General features: G+C 43.8%; 1 protein-coding gene across 1 annotated transcript in view; it reads right to left on the reverse strand.

Moving 5' to 3' along the window:
* The window catches only part of LOC137323529 (contactin-associated protein-like 5), a 930,346-nt gene that overhangs the window by 547,718 nt on the left and 360,207 nt on the right, over nt 1–22,421 (reverse strand). Inside the window, exon 4 of the mRNA XM_067987099.1 lies at nt 21,590–21,737. Within this exon, the coding sequence (XP_067843200.1) occupies nt 21,590–21,737 (148 nt within the window). The remainder of the gene's footprint in view (nt 1–21,589; nt 21,738–22,421) is intronic.

The following is a 22,421-nucleotide window of genomic DNA, read 5'->3' on the forward strand; positions in this document are numbered from 1 at the left end:
TCTGTAAGGCCTTGACATCCTTCCTAAAGTGTGGTGCCCAGAATTGAACACAATACCCCAGCTGAGGCCTAACCGGTGTTTTATAAAGGTTTAGCATAACTTCCTTGCTTTTTAACAGTCTCCTCAACTTGTCCTGCCATCTTCAAAGATTTGTGTACCTACACCATCAAGTATCTCTGTTCCTGCACTCTCTCTAAAATTGTACCATTTAGTTTATATTGCCTACCAAAATTGTTAGTTTACATTCCTATCAAAATGTATCATCTCTGCGTTAAATTTAATCTCTGCCCATTTCACCATTCTGTCTATGACCTCCTGAAGTCTGTTGCTATCGTCCTCATTGTTTACTACATTTCTGAGTTTCGTGTCATCTGCAAACTTAGAAATTATACCCTGTATACCCAAGTCTAGGTCATTAATGTATATCAAAAACAGCAGCGGTCCTAATATTGACCCCTGGGGAACACCACTGTAAACTTTCCTCCAGTCTGAAAAACAACCATTCACCTCTATTCTCTGCTTTCTGTCCCTCAGCCAATTTCGTATCCACGCTGCCATTGTCCCTTTAATCCTATGGGCTTCTTTGTTGGATAAAGACACAGGAATGCTTAGCACATTCATCTGAAATTCCTTTGCCTGCTATTTTAATAGAGTCATTAACCAGTTTAATATCAATATGTTAATACCTCAGTTAAAAGAGGAATTTCAAACAAACACACTGTGCTTTCCTGCATGATTATCCACAGCACAGTTTCCTGGCAATTGCTGATAAGTAAATAAAAATAAAACAAAACAATTGGCCACAATTGGAGTGAGCAATCAAGTCGCTATCAGCTCACTGCTGACACTATCATGAACCTAGCTGATGGGCAATCCACAAAAAGGCGGCCAAGACTCACTTTCCAAGTTTAACACACCTTCGCATGACTAAGCATCCAGTCTCCTCTCACCATCTCTCCTGCTTGTGCGACAAAGACCGTTCTGGAAACATGAATCTTGCAGCCGTTACTTAACGCACTCTTCTACTAATTAGCTTAATGAGCACACTCACTTTCCTTTCTATCGTATTACTGCTGGTCGAATTCTAATAATGCAAGCAGAATTACAGGAGAAAGAAGAAATGTATCTTTGGAGCCTTCAAGATCACTTACTAAAGCTGCCAATCACTGCAACTAATACAACAAGCCCTTCCGATTAGATAGAGAGTAATGGATACCCGAAAATGATTACAAGGCGGCAATCTAATCTTTGTGTACAGGTGGTAAAAGAGACAGAGAGGGAAGCTCAAGCAATTTAGAAATGGCATCAGAACCGGAGATTAAATTACTGCCTTAAGATTACTGGTGTTTGTTTTTAAAATGATGAACATATACTGCAGATGTTGGGGTTCAATTTATTCAGTTAGGGACACCTATCAATGATATTTATATAGCAGTCAGCTCCTTGTCATTAAAGGGGAAGGATTCTTGTTTATTATACAAGAGAATGGGAAATACTTCTGAAATAGATATTACTTTATTGCCCCCTGAAAATGTCAATTTTTCTGGCGATACGGAAACCCTCCAATAGGCTTTGCCTCTGTGCTGGACTGCTCTGTTAGTGTCAAACACACACCATGTCCCTGTGTATAACTGACCGTATCTTAATGGCTTCACTAGAAAGCTCAGGCTGGAGGAGACTTCAAACTGGCCCAAGAGTCACTTCAGACTGACCCAAGCCTGGGAAACCAAACCGCCACTGGTAAACTTAGATAACCCATCCTGCACTGTGGATTTCTAGGCTGAGGCCATTCTAGAGTAGCCCTCAGGTTGGATTGAAGTTGCGTTCCTCCGCTGTTTCTAATGGAGACAAGCCAGGATGCATGGGAACACTCCCCGTCATTGGAGATGGGGGGGGGGGTCGGGGGTGTTAGTACCCAAATCACTGCATGAGCCAGCACCTCTTAGGAGAGGAGTGGAGAAAATTGGTGTGCGGGGATGTGCAAAAATAAACGATTTACATTCGATGACTGGGAAATGATATGGTTTGGATACAGAAATGCGTAAACATTATAAATATAGGGGGTAATCTTAGGAGGCTCATCCGCCAACAGCTCAAATTTTAAATTCATTTTAATGGTCAGAAAATTATGAGTAATATGCTTCCAGTAGGCAAAGCTCACTGCTGAGGGATTGGACTTGTAAAATGACCATAAGAAACATTCATCGTCATTACAGGTGCACAGTTATGTAATAAACTTGCTATTTAAATCAAACTAGTGTTTTGTGTGTTACTTGGGTACCATATGATGGTAAAATATATGCTTAAATATTCACAGTCACTGTACTTCAAAAAGTAATTCATTGTGTGAAGCACATTGAGATGGGATAAGGGACTATAACAACACAAGTGTTCTAAATATGACAAACTGAATTTTTAAAAACCACCATAAATTTTACTCAACTGTTATAATTAAGTTTTCTGATTATAGGATTTTATTTTTTCTCTAATTGCAGCCCAAAAAATAGGGTGAAATCAGTTGATCAAACATAAAACATTTGGAATAAAACAAACATTCAGAATAATATTGGGTTTTAATTGGAAAATCAAAGTAAGTCAAAATGCAGTGCGATACCCTAAAATAAGCCAAAACTGTTGAACAAAAGGGCACAAGTAACTGGTGAAATGTTAATTTAGGACAGATCTGAGGAAGAACTTTTCCATGCAGAGTGACCATCATTTGGAACGGTCTTCCGTGTAAGGCAGTGGAAGCAAACACCTTTGATTCATTCAAAATAGCCAGATGATATAATTGGGGAATAGATCGTTTTCCCTATTCCATCCTATTTGTTGTCTGCAATTAATTCTTGGGCAACATCAGAAGGGATGGCCTAGGAGTGCCTGTTGCAGATATTTCTAAAGGAGTTGAGATGCTTGTTTTCATGGATGACATTGTGTTGTTGGAGACTCACCTGGGATCGAGTGTGCTTTACTCAGGATCTTGAGCAATGGGCTAACCAGTGGGATATGGTGGTGAGTTCTATCCAGGATTTAGTGCCGACCATCATTGGGTTGCAAAGAAAGAATGAGATACTGCAGATGCGCTACACCCCTACTGGTAAAACTATGACTGGTTATGGTGTATGGCTATGCTGTGGTCAGGGGACTCATAGCAATGCATGCATACTTTTTATGGTAAAGTGTGCTGGTCATCATGCTGCTTGAGAGAAGCTCTTGGTATTTTCTATCCACTTAACAAGTCTTCAAACTTAAGCAAAGGGAGAGGGGTAAGTAGGTCTCTTTGGGCAGCGGTGAGATGCCTGGTGTACCAGATCAGCCCTCTGTAGCTGACTCAATCATCCGATATTGGAGTCAACTACTTCAGAGTATTATTGACCATTGACCAGCTAGCCTGACTCATTAATGGAATCTGTGACAGAAAATTAGGATTCTGGCCATTCAGCTTCAGATAACTCTTCAAGCCGATGCCCTAACATGTAGAATAATCCTGGCTGCAGAACAAGAGACTGCTTATCAGTGTTTTGTGCTGGAAGGCTAGTTAAACTCCAGCAGTAACCCTGTGAATACTGGTATGCAAGGCAAGAGCTAAGCGGTGATCATGGTATTGATTGTTGTTGCTGGAGTTCAAAGGATACTGCATCTATTAAGTAGTTTACATAGCCAGTGTGGATTTGACTGACTGAGAAGCAGTCAAAGCTGCTCTACAACAGATCCCTTGACAGCATCTCCCAAACCCACAACCTCTATCACCAAGGGCAGCAGGCACATGGGAATACCACCACCTGCACGTTCCCCTCCAAGTCACACACCATCCTGACTTGGAAATATATCGCCGTCCCTTTATTGTCGCTGGGTCAAAATCCTGGAACTCCCTATCTAACAGCACTGAGTACCTTCACCACATGGATTGCAACAGTTCAAGAAGGGAAATTAGGGATGGGTAATAAATGCTGGCCTTGCCAGCGATGCCTACATCCCAAGAATGAATAAAAAAAACAATAAACCAGGGAGCTACTGAAATATGATTGTATTAAATGGCCACTCATGGGGCTCAATTTTAAAAGCCAAGTCCGGGTGCATTGGGGTCAAAGAAAATCAGAGAAATCCAGAGCGGGAATGAATCCCGGCTCCAACCCGCCGACTTCCACATGTGACCCAGAGTCATCTGGGTGCGCGCGCCGTTCCCGAACCCATAAGTCCTGCCGACAATTAAAGCCAGCGGGACAATATTTAAAGCAGCAAATATACCTCATTGAGGTACTTAAGGTGGTTTATTTTTTGTCTTTTGGGCAGTTAAAACAATTTTGAACTTACCTGGGCGGCTTCCGATTCATGCCTGGTGAATGGCCGGATCGGTGAAAAATAGACCAAATAAATTAAATAAAATTACATTTCACATTGGAAGGTATGTTTATTTATTTTTTTACAAAGATGTCACCTGCACCCGCGCCCCCCCCCCGCCCATGTCCAATGTCACTTGTACTCCCCCTCCGATGTCCGATGTCACCTGCAGCCCTCTCCGATATCTCCCCCCAACTCCGTTCATTGTCTCTCCCCTCTGATGTCTTCCCCCCGCTTCCAATCTTTGTCTCCCCCACCCCCCCCCCCCAACAGTTGATGAGGTCTCTCTCTCTCTTTCTTCCCTCCCACCCCCCCGGATGTTCAGCTCCTGTCAGCAGCCAGCTTGTCAATCAGGCTGGCTGCCAGGCGCCAAACTCGGAAGAGGCTTTTATTTGGCCTCATTCGTGCTGCGATCAACCCACCTATTTCCCTTCCGGGTTTGGCACCCGCAAATCACCCCCACCCCGCCCCCCGGAACTCTTCCTGACGGCCTTTTAAAATTAAGCCCGAGTTCTGTAATATTTTTAGTCCCCAAACCAGTACATTCTGCAACTTGTAAGTGTCTCTAACATCAAGAAATTTTAACTGTATAAATTTCCGAGAAAGGATATTAATCTGACAGTCTCCAGTGAGGTTTGTAATGCATTTTAATAACTTTTTCCCAAAATGGTTATGAATCCACCAATCCATTGTAAAATTCTACAGTCATTATGGAAGCTTTTACATTAAATTGTTCTACTGTCATACTTCTGTATTATATCACCTTTAGTAACATTTCCTAAATGCACCAGTTTTTCATTTGTCTCCAAACATCCCTTAGCACGTATCAATAATTTCCCATGAATTGAAAAATATTTCCAGGGCAATTTAAATTTTATAGTTGCAGCCATTCAGTAATTTATAGATAAATTCTAAGCCTTTTGATGATTATGAAGTGACCTTCTGAAATTAGATGGAACCTGATATTACCCCTGATAAATTAATTCCAAAATCTGGCTTAAAAACAATACTTATTTTGTGATAAGGGTAAAAAATTATACTTCCGACATTTCTACTTGGAATGCACAAATGAAAGAGACACATTGCACTATTTCAAAGAGGAACGGGGGCCAATCCCTCAACCGTTATCGCCAGAAAGAGCAGAGGGGGGAGTGGGACTGATTGGATAGTTCTTTCAAAGAGCTGGCACAGGCACGGTGGGCCGAATGGCCTCCTTCTGCGCTGTAAGAGCAAATGAATGCCCTGTGGAAGATAATTCAGCGTTTTGGGCATCTGAAGCCAAATGCGTCAAGGTATTTCATGATTTAAATTTCAGCTTCTGAGGGCTTAATAAATTAATGGGACTCAAAGTTCTGATTAGAATTGTTCTTCAGAGTTCTACTGATGTCATACTGAAAGAGCTTGTCCCCAATTCCACACAGACCCAATGAAGGACTTAATAGCTTCAGCTACATCTTTTTTCAGATTTTTTTTATGTTATATTTTTGCTTTTTTTTCCCATTCGTTCATGGGATGCGGGCATCACTGGCGAGGCCAGCATTTATTGCCCATCCCTAATTGTCCTTGAGAAGGTGGAAGTGAGCCGCCTTCTTGAACCGCTGCAGTCTGTTTGGTGAAGGTTCTCCCACAGTGCTGTTAGGTAGGGAGTTCCAGGATTTTGACCCAGCGATGATGAAGGAACGGTGATATATTTCCAAATCGGGATAGTGTGTGACTTGGAGGGGAACGTGCAGGTGGTGTTGTTCCCATGTGCCTGCTGCCCTTGTCCTAGGTGGTAGAAATCGCGGGTTTAGGAGTTGCTGTCAAAGAAGCCTTGGCAAGTTGCTGCAGTGCATCCTGTGGATGGTACACACTGCAGCCACGGTAAGCCGATGGTGAAGGGAGTGAATGTTTAGGGTGGTGGATGGGGTGCCAATCAAGCGGGCTGCTTTGTCCTGGATGCTGTTGAGCTTCTTGAGTGTTGTTGCAGCTGCACTCATCCAGGCAAGTGGAGAGTATTCCATCACACTCCTGACTTGTGCCTTGGAGATGGTGGAAAGGCTTTGGGGAGTCAGGTGAGTCACTCACTGCAGAATACCCAGCTTCTGACCTGCTCTTGTAGCCACAGTATTTATGTGGCTGGTCCAGTTAAGCTTCCATGCCCTCTTTAAGGTTATCACACCAATGTTGCTCTGTAGCTGGTAGGAGGTGGGTAAGTTCTAGATAAAGGTCTTCCAGATTTTCCACTCTCTTTCTATAACTAAGACCCTCACCCTTGCACAGTGACTCCCCCTGCTGGCACGGCTGAAATGAAGAACAATAGTAGTTTATAGTTCAGAAGGTCATTTGGCCAATTGTGCCTAGAAGCAGTGCTTGCATTTAAAAGTGATTGAGGAACCAAAAGCACTGTACTCCCATATATCTTTCCAATAATCCTATGCTGCTACGTTGATGACTTTTTTTGTCATGGAAAAACCTAAGAAAAGCACCAAGGCCTGTACAGTGCATTAAGGTTGAAAAGATTGCGAGAGGACAAGTTATATCAAGAAGTAATGTTCAGATGACACAAAGCTTGGCTTTTAAAAGCCTGGTGATTGTCGTGGGAAGAGAAAGACTGAATGAGAGAGAGACTTCTAAGGTGTTACAAAAGAACGAAGGAAGATTTGGAAGGTTCAGGACGTCCCAAAGCGCTTTACAGCCAATTAATTAATTTTTGAAGTGTAGTCATTGCTGAAATATAGGAAACGCGGCAGCCAATTTACCCACAGGCAGATCCCACAAACAGCAATGTGATAATGACAAGATAATCTGTTTAAATGGTGTTGGTTAAGGGATAAATGTTGGCCAGGACACCAGGGAGATCTCCTCTGCTCTTCTTCAAAATAGCACCATGGGATCTTTTACGTCCACCAGAGAGGGCAGTCGAGGCCTCAGTTTAAGGTCTCATCCGAAAGACGGCATCACCGACAGTGTAGCACTCCCTCAGTACTGCACTGGAGTATCAGCCTGGATTTTGTACCCTAGCCTCTGGAGTGGGACTTCAATCCACAACCTTCTGACGCATAGGTGAGAATGCTACCCACTGAGCCATGGCTGACACACTATTACTATAAATACACAGGAATTGCTATAAATGCCTGCATCTAAAAACTTCTGAAACATTTTCACAGAGAGACACTTGTGAAGTGGAAGATTTTTTTTTCAGATGGCTTCCTGCAATTTAGCTGGGTTCAGCTGTTGCATCACTGAGAAACTTGGAAAGCTTATTGACTGAATTGCAAATGTTACACCCTTGTTCATAAAAGGATGTAAGGATAAACCCAGCAACTACAGGCCAATCAGTTTAACCTCGGTGGCGGGGAAACTTTTAGAAAGGATAATCCGGGACAAAATTAACAGTCACTTGGACAGCTGTGGATTAATTAAGGAAAGCCAGCACGGATTTGTTACAGGCAAATCATGTTTAACCAACTTGATTGAGTTTTTTAATGAGGTAACAGAGATGGTCAATGGGGGCAATGCATTTGATGTTGTGTGCTTGGATTTCCAAAAGGCGTTTGATAAAGTGCCGCATAATAGGCTTGAAGATGAAGCCCATGGAATAAAAGGGGCAGTGGCAGCATGGATACGAAATTGGCTAAGTGACAGGAAATAGAGAGTAATGTTGAACAGTTATTTTTCAGACTGGAGAGGGGTATATAGTAGTGTTCCCCAGGGGTCGGTACTAGGACCACTGCTTTCCTTGATATATATTGACTTGGACTTCGATGTACAGGGCACAATTTCAAAATTTGCAGATGACACAAAACTTGGAAGTGTAGCGAAGTGGTAGTGAGGAGGATAGTGATAGACTTCAAGAGGACATAGACAGGCTGGTGGAATGGGCGGACACGTAGGCAGATGAAATTTAATGCAGAGAAGTGTGAAGTAATACATTTCGGTAGGAAGAATGAGGAGAGGCAATATAAACTAAAGGGTACAATTCTAAAAGGGGTGAAGGAACAGAGAGATCTGTTATGCGCACAAATCGTTGAAGGTGGCAAGGCAGGTTGAGAAAGTGGTTAAAAAAGCATACGGGATCCTGGGCTTTATAAATAGAGGCATAGAGTACAAAAGCAAGGAAGTTATGATGAGCCTTTATAAAACACTGGTTTGGCCACAACCGGAGTATTGTGTCCAATTTTGATCACCACACTTTAGGAAGGATGTGAAGGCCTTAGAGAGGGTGCAGAAAAGTTTTACTAGAATGGTTCCAGGGATGAGGGACTTCAGTTATGTGGATAGACTGGAGAAGCTGGGGTTATTCTCCTTAGAGCAGAGTAGGTTGAGAGGAGATTTGATAGAGGTATTCAAAATCATGAAGGATCTAGACTAAGTAGATACATAGAAACTGTTCCCATTGGCAGAAGGGTCAAGAACCAGAGGACACAGATTTAAGGTGATTGGCAAATGAACCAAAGGCGACATGAGGAAAAACTTTTTTTACACAATGAGTGATTATAATCTGGAATGCACTGCCTGAGTGGTTGGTGAAGGTAGATTCAATCGTGGCTTTCAAAAGGGAATTGGATAAGTACTTGAAGGGAAAAAAATTGCAGGGCTACGGGGAAAGAGTGGGGGAGTGGAACAAGCTGGATTGCTCTTGTGGAGAGCCAGCATGGACTCAATGGGCCGAATGACCTCCTTCCGTGCTGTTACCATTCTATGATTCTATGAAACCTCAGTGGTGCACCGTCCAGTGCCATGCAGCTCTGCGGTAACTGAGGAAAACATTAAGTACCAACAGAGATCAGTTGCAATGCTTTTAAATGTGAGCATTTCCATTGAGTTGAGCTGCCAAATGTGATAGTCACTAGAACCCTAGACGTACATAACATATTCAAATAAAAATTTTAAAATTTCATCATAAGTACATTTCAGTCTGAGTAAAATCCAATCAACAATATTCCAATTATATAATTAAATTCTATTCTTTTGTTCTATCAAAGCTATGGGGTTTGTGAGAAAAACTAACTTTCCAGTTCCTCTTATAAACTTGGCCTTGTCATTCCCAACTGAATCCTTTCCAAGGGAGAATGAAGTGACTATCCAGCTGTTACATGCCCCCTGATGAACTGGGGTTTAGACCTTTATTTCAATCTTCTACACTCAAGCCTTACAGCGACAACAGGAAAATAGGAATTTCACACGGGGAGATTGTCTGTTTCTGGAAAAAAAACTTATTGCGGGTGACCCCATTTTCTAGCTCCTTGCACTTGGATTGACACTTCTTGTGGAGAACCAAGACACAATGGTAACTGTCTCACCCTTCCTTGGCATTACATTCTGTTTGCTTGTTACTACCTTTATGAGAACTAGGTACTCCACATGCTATGGTGACCAACCTGTCAGCTGAAGATAATATGATGCAAGATGCTAAAACTATCCCTTTTTTGGCAAGGCCAAAATCCTATCCCATTCCCAGCATGTCTCCAGTATGTAAAAATAATCTGTATGGAACAATTAAAAATCTTTCTTGCTCCCCCTTTTCATTATATACTGATGTTTTAGTATTGCAGCAGAAGGAATGATTGCACTAATCATCCTTGCCACAGCACTGCTAATCCATTGAGAATCAAAGTTCTGTACTCTCCTCTCCTGGCACACAAGATCTTATTTATCAATTTTCGGTTTCTGATAAAAAGATTTAATTGCTGGGCGACCCCATTTTTCGACTTCCTTGCATTCGGATTGACATTTTTAGTGGCGAACCAAGATAAAACAGTGACTGTCTCACCCAAACTCATTCATCTAAAACAATGTGAAGGAAAGGAAAATTTCAGCAAATAGAAGGGAATATTGACCCGAAATTTCCTGAAATGGTATAACTGGCAATTTATGCAAAAATTTACACTGATTTCTAGACCGATCACGCAAACCAGTACTTATGCCAGCATTTCCTGCCAATCTCATTATCACATAAAAACCAGCATAACCAAGTGGAAATTACCATGAACCGTTGGGGCACAAGGAAAGCATGGAACCTACACCATATTCCTTCTTTAAGTCCCTTTATATATGAAAATTAAAGTTTGAAGCCATTAAGCCATCATTAGGTGCACATTAGTTGCCTGGAATATCAAAGATTTAGCATGGATTTATGAAGAGTAGGTCATGTCTAACTAATCTAGTTGAATTTTTGAGGAGGCCACTCCCATGGTATGTAGGGAGCGTCTATGGATGTTATCTACACGAACTTTATGAAGGCATATAAGGTTCCGCACAAGAAATTATTAGCAAAAATGAAAGTGCACGGAATTGGAGGTAACCCTGTTACATAGATTAGTAATTGGTTGGGAGGTGGAAGATAGAGAGTGGGGGTAAAGGGAATGTTTTCTCTTGTCAGGATGTGACGTGTTCCCCAAGGACTTGTTCTGGGGCTTCAGCTTTTCACTATATATATTAATGACTTGGATGAAGAAATAGAGAGGTTGGATATCCAAGTTTGCAGATGATGCTAAGTTTGGAGGCATAGTTGGTTGTGTGGATGGGAGCAGGAAGTTACAAAGGAACAAAGACAGACTACAGTGAGTCAGCAAAACTCTGACAGATAGAGTTCAATGTGTGTGTGGGGAAAGTCATCCACTTTAGACCCAAGAAAGACAAGTTAGAATATTTTCTGAGAGAGTTTAGGGACCTGATTTTAGAATGAAATAACAGGTCCGTTGGGGACGGGGTGGGGGTGGGGGGGCTCCAAAAATCGGGGAAATCCCAAGCGGGTTCGGAACCCAGCTCCACCTGCAGACTTCCGGGTTCCCCACTGACACGTCTGGGTGCACAAGGACCTCACGAATGCAAAAGTCCCACCGGCAACTAAAGCCGGCGGGGTGATACTTAAGAGAATTATTTAGATAGTTGAAATACTTGAAGTGCTTAATTGTGTGCACATTGAAGGTCATGAAAGGGCCCTGTCTCAAAAGCCAGTCAAGAATCATAGAATCATAGAAGTTTACAACATGGAAACAGGCTCTTCGGCCCAACATGTCCATGTTGCCCAGTTTATACCACTAAGCTAGTCCCAATTGCCTGCACTTGGCCCATATCCTTCTATACCCATCTTACCCATCTTAAGAATGGGCAAGACATGGCAGTAGTGGTGAGAATGATACCATTTGATATGACTTTAACAAAAGAAGCACCAGCATTTTGGCCGTTTTTATGAATCATGTTTTAAATCCAATATCCCGAAGAAAGAACCGTACTGTTTGGCAAGCCTGTGGGCATGGCTTAGGGAATAGGATTGACTGGCGGGAGTTTCGAGCCAGGCTAACCTGACTAAGGTGCATTCATATGCAAACAAACATTTCACACTGACAGGCTGGGTGGAAGGGAACTCAGGCCGATTGATGTAATCAACATAATTACGGGGAACAATATCCCGAGAGGTAACTCAGAGACACTCAGTCCCAATCGAAACTGGTGGAAGGCAGGAGATGGCCGGGCCATTGTCTTCCAGGAGAGAAGCCAGTTCAGCAAAATAGGTTTGAGATCGAAACTCATTACCTGCTAATGGGGGCCATCAGCTCAGGAAACGACAGACACCCAGTAATCAGCACCCATTGTCTCGCCAGGTGCAAGGCCTGGGAGCAGGATAACAAAATAGCATTTTTCACAAAGATTTCAAAGGTTTTGAGTCACTCTAGGCCACGGTGGGGGGGGGTGGGGGGGTGTGGTGGGGGGGCGTCCAGACAGATCACCTGAGTCAATACATCGATCAGTATCGGCTGGGCTCTGCTTTCGGCTGCGGTCTGCTATGCGCTCTTCTCCTCAGCATCACAGAATCACAGAATCATAGAAGTTTACAACATGGAAACAGGCCCTTCGGCCCAAGGTGTCCATGTCACCCAGCTTATACCACTAAGCTAGTCCCAGTTGCCTGCACTTGGCCCATATCCCTCTATACCCATCTTACCCACGTAACTGTCCAAATGCTTTTTAAAAGACAAAATTGTACCCGCCTCTACAACTGCCTCTGGCAGCTCGTTCCAGACACTCACCACCCTTTGAGTGAAAAAATTGCCCCTCTGGACCCTTTCACCTTAAATCTATGCCCCCTCGTTATAGACTCCCCTACCTTTGGGAAAAGATTTTGACTATCTACCTTATCTATGCCCCTCATTATTTTATAGACTTCTATAAGATCACCCCTAAACCTCCTACTCTCCAGGGAAAAAAGTCTCAGTCTATCCAACCTCTCCCTATAAGTCAAACCATCAAGTCCCGGTAGCATCCTAGTAAATCTTTTCTGCACTCTTTCTAGTTTAATAATATCCTTTCTATAATAGGGTGACCAGAACTATACACAGTATTCCAAGTGTGGCCTTACTAATGTCTTGTACAACTTCAACAAGACATCCCAACTCCTGTATTCAATGTTCTGATCAATGAAACCAAGCATGCTGAATGCCTTCTTCACCACCCTATCCACCTGTGACTCCACTTTCAAGGAGCTATGAACCTGTACTCCTAGATATCTTTGCTCTATAACTCTCCCCAACGCCCTACCATTAACGGAGGCCCGATTCGATCTGCCAAGATGCATCACCTCGCATTTATCTAAATTAAACTCCATCTGCCATTCATCGGCCCACTGGCCCAATTTATCAAGATCCCGTTGCAATCCTAGATAACCTTCTTCACTGTCCACAATGCCACCAATCTTGGTGTCATCTGCAAACTTACTAACCATGCCTCCTAAATTCTCATCCAAATCATTAATATAAATAACAAATAACAGCGGACCCAGCACTGATCCCTGAGGCACACCGTTGGTCACGGGCCTCCAGTTTGAAAAACAACCCTCTACAACCACCCTCTATCTTCTGCCGTCAATCCAATTTTGTATCCAAATGGCTACCTCACCTTGGATCCCGTGAGATCTAACCTTATGTAACAACCTACCATGCGGTTCCTTGTCAAAGGCTTTGCTAAAGTCCATGTAGACCACGTCTACTGCACAGCCCTCATCTATCTTCTTGGTTACCCCTTAAAAAACTCAATCAAATTTGTGAGACATGATTTTCCTCTCACAAAACCATGCTGACTGTTCCTAATCAGTCCCCGCCTCTCCAAATGCCCGTAGATCCTGTCTCTCAGAATACCCTCAAACAACTTACCCACTACAGATGTCAGGCTCACCGGTCTGTAGTTCCCAGGCTTTTCCCTGCCGCCCTTCTTAAACAAAGGCACAACATTTGCTACCCTCCAATCTTCAGGCACCTCACCTGTAGCTGTCGATGATTCAAATATCTCTGCTAGGGGACCCGCAGTTTCCTCCCTAACCTCCCATAACGTCCTGGGATACATTTCATCAGGTCCCGGAGATTTATCTACCTTGATGCGTGTTAAGACTTCCAGCACCTCCCTCTCTGTAATATGTACACTCCTCAAGACATCACTATTTATTTCCCCAAGTTCCCTAACATCCATGCCTTTCTCAACCGTAAATACCAATGTGAAATATTCATTTAGGATCTCACCCATCTCTTGTGGTTCCGCACATAGATGACCTTGTTGATCCTTAAGAGGCCCTACTCTCTCCCTAGTTACTCTTTTGCCCTTATGTATTTGTAGAAGCTCTTTGGATTCTCCTTTGCCTTATCTGCCAAAGCAATCTCATGTCCCCTTTTTGCCCTCCTGATTTCTCTCTTAACTCTACTCCGGCAATCTCTATACTCTTCAAGGGATCCACTTGATCCCAGCTGCCTATGCATGTCATATGCCTCCTTCTTCTTTTTGACTAGGGCCTCAATCTCCCGAGTCATCCAAGGTTCCCTACTTCTACCAGCATTGCCCTTCACTTCATAAGGAATGTGCTTAACCTGAACCCTGGTTAACACACTTTTGAAAGCCTCCCACTTACCAGACGTCCCTTTGCCTGCCAACAGACTCTCCCAATCAACTTCTGAAAGTTCCTGTCTAATACCATCAAAATTGGCCTTTCCCCAATTTAGAATTTTAACTTTTGGGCCAGACCTATCATTCTCCATAGCTATCTTAAAACTAATGGAATTATGATCACTGGTCCCAAAGTGATCCCTCACTAACACTTCTGTCACCTGCCCTTCATTATTTCCCAAGAGGAGGTCAAGTTTTGCCCCCTCTCTAGTTGGGCCATCCACATACTGAATGAGAAATTCCTCCTGAATACACTCAACAAATTTCTCTCCATCCAAGCCCCTAATGCTATGGCTGTCCCAGTCAATGTTGGGAAAGTTAAAGTCCCCTACTATTACCACCCTATTTGTATTGCAGCTGTCTGTAATCTCCGTACATATTTGCTCCTCAACTTCCCGTTGACTATTTGGGGATCTGTAGTACAATCCTATCAAAGTGATCTCTCCATCCTTATTTTTCAGTTCTACCCATATAGACTCAGTGGGCGAACCCTCGGATATATCCCCTCTCACTACTGCCGTGATGTTCTCCCTAATCAAGAACGCAACTCCCCCTCCTCTCTTACCTCCTGCTCTATCTTTCCTATAGCATCTGTACCCCGGAACATTGAGCTGCCAGTCCTGCCCCTCCCTTAGCCATGTTTCAGTAATAGCTATAACATCCCAGTCCCATGTATCCATCCATGCCCTGAGTTCATCTGCCTTGCCCATCAGACTTCTTGCATTGAAATAAATGCAGTTTAATCTAGACTTCCCTTGGTCTTTGCCCTGCTTTCTCAGACCATCTGTCCGGTCATGTTTTGTACACTCTCCCTTACTGCCTTTTGTTTCTGTCACCACTTTACTTCCCACTGACTTCCTGCATCGGTTCCCATCCCCCTGCCACATTAGTTTAAACCCTCCCCAACAGCACTAGCAAACACTCCCCCTCGGACATGGGTTCCAGTCCTGCCCAGATGCAGACCGTCCAATTTGTACTGGTCCCACCTCCCCCAGAACCGGTTCCAATGGCCCAGGAATTTGAATCCCTCCCTCTTGCACCATCTCTCAAGCCACGTATTCATCCTAGCTATCCTGTCATTCCTACTCTGACTAGCCCGTGGCACTGGTAGCAATCCTGAGATTACTACCTTTGAGGTCCTACTTTTTAGTTTAACTCCTAACTCCCTAAATTCAGCTTGTAGGACCTCATCCCGTTGTTTACCTATATCGTTGGTACCTATATGCACCACGACAACTGGCTGTTCACCCTCCCCCTCCAGAATGTCCTGCAGCCGCTCTGAGACATCCCTGACCCTTGCACCAGGGAGGCAACATACCATCCTGGAGTCTCGGTTGCGTCCGCAGAAACGCCTGTCTATTCCCCTTACAATCGAGTCCCCTATCACTATTGCTCTGCCACTCTTTTTCCTGCCCTCCTGTGCAGCAGAGCCAGCCACGGTGCCATGAACCTGGCCACTGTCACCTTCCCCAGGTGAGCCATCTCCCCCAACAATATCCAAAACGGTATACCTGTTTTGGAGGGAGATGACTGCAGGGGACCCCTGTACTGCCTTCCTACTCTTCCTCTGTTGGTCACCCATTCACTATCTCCCTCAGTAATTTTTATCTGTGGTGTGACCAACTCACTGAACGTGCTATCCACGACTTCCTCAGCATCGCGGATGCCCCAGTGAGTCTACAGTGAGTCTCCCGAGTGGGGCTCGGCTCGATTCAATGGAACACCGCCAGAAGCTGAGCGCTGCTCTTCATCCCTCATCCACGGACCTCGACTCAAACTGGAACTTGGATACTGTATCGGCGGTATGGAACCAGGAGCGAGACGTGCAGGAAGAAACTGCAAGCAACAATGGGCAATTGGGGTGAGCAAATTGCATGTGCGCACACATCCACAAGACCACTTAGCTGTGTGAGGGGGTGATTCTAAGTCCCAACCAAACCTTCGAGGGTTTTAGTGCTGGCGGGGGGGGGGGGGGGGAGGGGCGGGGGGTCCTGTGTTAGTTTATTTCATGGAAGGGTTCTCTTATTAGGCCGGGGTAATTTAGCACATAAGGGCTTATTGGACAAGCAAGGGTTGTACGGTTTGTACTGTTTATTAGTGTCATTATTCATCTTATTCAACACGAATACGTTTGAGCCCGAAAACGTGTGTCCGAGTCTGATCTGTCCTTATAATCCCTATCGCTCCAGAAAAAGCCGCAAGCCTGAGGATTGGGAGCAGTTTAGAATTCAGCAAAGGAGAACAAAGAGATTGATTAAGAGGGGAAAAAGAGTATGAGAGTAAACTAGCAGGGAACATAAAAACTGACTGTAAAAGCTTCTATAAATACGTCAAGAGAAAAAGATTAGTGAAGACAAATGTCGGTCCCTTACGGTCAGAAATGGGGGAAATTATAATGGGGAACAAAGAAATGGCAGAACAATTAAACACATACTTTGGTTTTGTCTTCAAAAAGGAGGACACAAATAACCTCCCGGAAATGTTAGGGAACCAAGGGTCTAAGGAGAGGGAGGAACTGAAGGAAATCAGTATTAGTAAAAAAAAAGTGCTAGGGAAATTAATGGGGTTAAATGCTGACAAATCCCCAGGGCCTGATAATCTACATCCCAGAGCACTAAAGGAAGTGGCCCTGGAAATAGTGGATGCATTGGTGATCATCTTCCAAAATTCTATCGACTCTGGAACAGTTCCTACAGATTGGAGGGTGACAAATGTAACCCCACTATTTAAAAAAGGAGGGAGAGAAAAAACAGGGAATTATAGACCAGTTAGCCTAACATCAGTAGTGGGGAAAATGCTGGAGTCTATTATAAAAGATGTGAAAGCAGAACACTTGGAAGGCATTAACGGGATTGGACAAAGTCAGCATGGGTTTATGAAAGGGAAATCATGCTTAACAAATCTACTGGAGTTTTTTTGAGGATGTAACTAGTAGAATAGATAGGTGAGAACCAGTGGATGTGGTGTACTTGGATTTTCAGAAGGCTTTTGATAAGGTCCCACACAAGAGGTTAGTGTGCAAAATTAAAGCACATGGGATTGGGGGGAATATACTGGCATGGATTGAGAATTGGTTGACAGACAGGAAACAGAGAGTAGGAATAAACGGGTCTTTTTCCGGTGGCAGGCAGTGACTAGTGGGGTACTGCAGGGATCAGTGCTTGGGCCCCAGCTATTCACAATATATATCAATGATTTGGATGAGGGAGCTAAATCTAACATTTCCAAGTTTGCAGATGACACAAAGCTGGGGTGGAATGTGAGCTGTGAGGAGGATGCAAAGAGGCTCCAATGTGATTTAGACAAGTTGAGTGAGTGGGCAAGAACATGGCAGATGTAGTATAACGTGGATAAATGTGAGGTTATCCACTTTGGTTGTAAAAACAGAAAGACAGATTATTATCTGAATGGTGATAGATTGGGAAAAGGGGAGGTGCAATGAGACTGGGTGTCCTTGTACACCAGTCGCTGAAAGCGAGCATTCAGGTGCAGCAAGCAGTTAGGAAGGCGAATGGTATGTTGGCGTTCATTGCAAGAGGATTTGAGTACAGGGATGTCTTACTGCAGTTGTACAGGCCTTGGTGAGACCACATCTGGAGTACTGTGTGCAGTTTTGGTCTCCTTATCTGAGGAAGGATGTCTTTGCCATGGAGGGAGTGTAACGAAGGTTTACCACTGATTCCTGGGATGGCAGGACTGATGTATGAGGAGAGATTGGGTCAACTAGGCCTATATTCTCTAGAGTTTAGAAGAATGAGAGGTGATCTCATCGAAACATATAAAATTCTAACAGGACTAGACAGACGAGATGCAGGGATGTTCCCGATGGCTGGGGAATCCAGAACCAGGGGTCACAGTGTCAGGATACGGGATATGCCATTTAGAACCAACTTGAGGAGAAATTTCTTCACTCAGAGGGTGGTGAACCTGTGGAATTCTCTACCACAGAAGGCAGTGGAGGCCAAGTCATTAGATGCATTCAAGAAGGAGATAGATATATTTCCTAATGCTACAGGGATCAAGGGATATGGGGAAAAAACGGGAACAGGGTACTGAGTTAGACGATCAGCCATGATCATTTTGAATGGCGGAGCAGGCCCGAAGGGCCGAATGGCCTACTCTTGCTCCTATTTTGTATGTTTCTATGACATGTACGATGTCTTGGAAGCCCAGTTGTAAAGTATCTGCCTGCTTGTTTAAGGCGGTTGAATGTTGTTCACCCTGAGTCTGAACGACCATTATTAGGGCCTGAATGGACTCATTTGTGAGCCGTGCTTGAAGCTCAATGGAGGCTAGCCTTCTCTCCATCGCAGACATTCCCGCACTTACCTGCGACACTATCTCAGACAGTTGCTCACATCCCTGCAACACTATCTCAGAGATTCCCTAACATATCTGTGCCACCATTCTACTCATGCAGGAGTCGAACTCCTCCATCCTCTGCACTATTGTGGAGAGTGCATGTGGCACCTGTTCCAGTACCTCGCAAATGTGCTGCTGTCCCTCGATCATTCTCCTTTTAAAGGATGGTCCCCGGGGTTCAGCATCTGCGTCCAGCTGAGCAGAGCCCGGAGAGCCATGCGCCTACCGACACGGACTCTCCACAGCTGCCCCTGCTATCAGTGTTTGCCTGTACTCACTTGTGTGTGGTGACTCACCAGGTGCCAACCCAACTAACTCACTACTGGGACCCACCGAGGTATGAGTATCTGCGCTGGTGAATGGCTCGCTATGATGTGACGGTGCACCCCCAGATGCCGGCAGGTCCTCTGATGAATCGCCCTCTGCCGTCACTGCGGTCGTTGAAGGGCCTGTAAGAGAACAGAAGTCAATATTAAGCATCATCACAGATGTGTCATGTTGCAATGAGCATACTGAGATGTTCAACATGCCAATCATTGTTAACATCAATTCATGTTGTGTGTGATGAATGTTAAAGTTGTGTCACCAGATGTTTGTGGGGTGCCAGTCTCAGCGTCCCCAACGGACAGGCACTCGAGGGTGCGGCTGATCTCCACACTTCCTGATCCATGTCTGTGAGGACCACTATTTATTGTGGCCCCCCTCCAGTCCTCGCCCTCTCGCATGCATTTTGCGCTCTCTTCTCCTACAAGGGGAGAAAGTACAGACATGTGAGTGAGTGAGTGAGTGAGTGAGTGAGTGAGTGAGTGATGAAGTGGCCAACCGATGAATGCATTGCTTTGGGTGAGGCTGACCGTGAAAGAGATGCATCAGAGGGTGAGTATGAGACAGAGACATCACATTGGATCAGGATTGGGATGAGTGGTAGTGGTGGGATGACTAATGGGGAGGTGAGGAAGTGCAGGTAAATTGAGGATGAGCTTTAAATGGGTGTGAGGAATGATGTGATGGAGTAGTCTTGGCAGTGCAAAGTGACTTTGGGGGGTGGGGGTGGGGTGGGGAGGTGATGTGGAACACGGAATGTAGGAGAATCAATAAATGTACTCACTTTTGCTGACGTAGTTAGGTCATTGAAACGCTTCCTGCACTGGATCCAGGTGCGGGATATGTTGCTGCCGCTGGTGACCTCCTCTGCCACCTCGAGCCAGGCCTTCTTGGTGGCAGAGGCAGGGCACTTCCTCCCGTCCGCGTGGTAAAAGACTTCCCTCCTCCTCACCCCGTCCAGTAGCTGCTGCAGTGAGGCATTGCTAAATCTCGTAGCAGCCTTGCCCCTGTGCTGCTCCATATTGTGTGTTTTCTGGTCTTTCCTGCAGCAAAAGCCTTTGGAGCAATGGCCCTTTAAATAGAACCGCTGCAGCTGACAGCCTGTCATGGGGGTTCGCAGTCCGCCCACTGAGCAGCTTTTGGACGGCAAATCCAGAAGCCACGTTAAGTGGCGCCAATTCACTTGTGATTGCATGCAAAACGGACATATTTTATCAGTCAGGTTACCCACGCCCCCATTCCACTCCCCCGCCATTCTAAAATCGGGGCCTAGGAGCTTTGGAGGAGCAATGGGATTTGGGTGTTCATATACAAAACCACAAAAGCTAATGCACAGGTACAAAAAGCAATCAAAAAGGCTAATGAAATGTTGGCCTTTATCTCAAGGGGACTAGAATACAAAAGTGAGGTAATGAAGATTCAGTTGCATAGACCCTTTTCTTAAACATGTTGTGCCCTATGTGCATAAATTATATATAATCAAAGTTGTAAATAGGGTTTGAATTCATATTAGTTCTGTAAATCACTCCTTAATCAAAGTTATATCAGGGGCTTGGGCAGAAATGTAAATTAAATTAAATCCCCATTTAGAGGATTGTTGAGATTTCCACAGGTACCTTGGAAAGATGCGAGAGGCATGCCAGTTGACATAATGAGGAATATTAAAGCACCCATTACACTCATAACTGTCCTTATTAACATTAATTAAAATAAGTTGTTAAAAGTTTTTAAATATTGAAATAGATAAATGAGAAAAAGACTGCATCATTTGATAAATATTTCCATTTGGCCGCAATTCATTCACAAAACGAATTACATCACAATATCGCCCAATCTCCATCTTCTTTGTAACATTTTTTAACATTTCATATATTGTTTTCGATTTTCTTTAATGTGCTAAAAAATCAAAACAAAAAGCAGCAAGGGATGTTAGTGCTGAGGAAATGAGCATTTTCCATTTCAGGCACCGCTAAATACAGAATGAAGCTCCTCTGTTCTGTCCAAATAATGTGCTCAGTCCCAGGCTCCGAGAAGTATTCTAGAGTTCACTGAACATTTTTCATCTCACCACACTAGCCACTTGATGGGCTCTGTGAGAATATCAAGTTAGAGGCTGTTTTGTGCTGTGGGTTGACTGCCCAATTTAATATTTTTAACTGTTGTCCTTTCAAGCTTTGAAAAAATAAAACACATAATCTAGGCTTGCATTCTGGCATAGTACTGAGGGAAGACAGCATTGCTGGAGGCACTGTCCTTCAGATGAGATGTTACACCAATGCTGTTGAAGATCCCGTGGCAATATTTGAAGAAGAGTAGGGAGTTCTCCCAGTGACCTGGCCAACATTCTTCTCTCAACCACTGAAAACAGACCAACTGAATTAATCTCATTGCTCTGTGGGACCTTGCTGTGTGCAAAGTGGCTGTGTTTAGTACATAACAGTGATCGCGCTTCAAAAGTAATTCTTGGCATATGAAGCACTTCAAGACATTCCTGAGAGATATGCTGATGCGATAATGCACGTCTTTGTCTCTCACTCTCTAACATCATACAAAGTACCTCATTGTCATGTGATGGACATCCCCATTCTCGGTGAAAATAGTCACTTGAAAACAAACGCACTCATTTCCTTTGATAACTTGTACTTACTGTAGGAGCATCCGTAAACCTCAACTCTCATTCCTATTCTACCGTTGGGATTCCACTCGAGAGGGGCAAAGCGAAGGAATCTGGCTCTGATGGAGTACTGCAGTTTGTAGTGCACAACAGTGTCTGCATTAGAGTTTCCTGGAAAAGCCTGTGAAGAAAGAAAGAGATTAATAATGACAACTTTCAATCAATAATTCCTTAATGGCTCCTTATGCCCAAGAGTAGCAATAGGACATTTCTGCTGGGAGTTAATGTTACTGTTTTCTTCAAGCTCAGAGGATTTCTCTGAAGAAAAGTGCATTGATCTCTAGCCTTATTTTCTGTTTACTATACTTCCTTTTTTTACTCTTTCATTTCAGTGTGTTAGTGACACTGCAAACACAGCTTTCTATCCTAATTTCAAGGCAAATCATATAAAAATGTTTGAAGATTTCACTTGCAACACATTACCCACTATGGAGGAAGATTTCTTTTGTGTGTTATATGTAACAATTGAATAAACTTATTCTTCGTAAACTGGCTTACAGTGTCATTAAACATGGTGATCAGGGGAAAACTTCTCGTTCTTTCCTCAATATTTTCCTTATCACTGTTATTTGCCTTTATTCCTGCCTCAATTTTATGCTCCCAATTCTCTTTGTTCCTTCCAAATGTTGCAACTGGCTAATTTTTCCTCTTCCTTTTTTCATTATATCATTTTTTTTCCTTTTCTTTGAGCCTTTATTAATTTTACTTTTGTCTTGTATTAATATCTTTTATTATATTCCTTATTCTCTTCTTCTATCTCCCGACTCCTGGTTCATAGTTTGGGCCCCATATACTCTCAAATCTG

Source organism: Heptranchias perlo, chromosome 7 (assembly GCF_035084215.1).
Source record: "Heptranchias perlo isolate sHepPer1 chromosome 7, sHepPer1.hap1, whole genome shotgun sequence".
NCBI lineage: Eukaryota > Metazoa > Chordata > Chondrichthyes > Hexanchiformes > Hexanchidae > Heptranchias > Heptranchias perlo.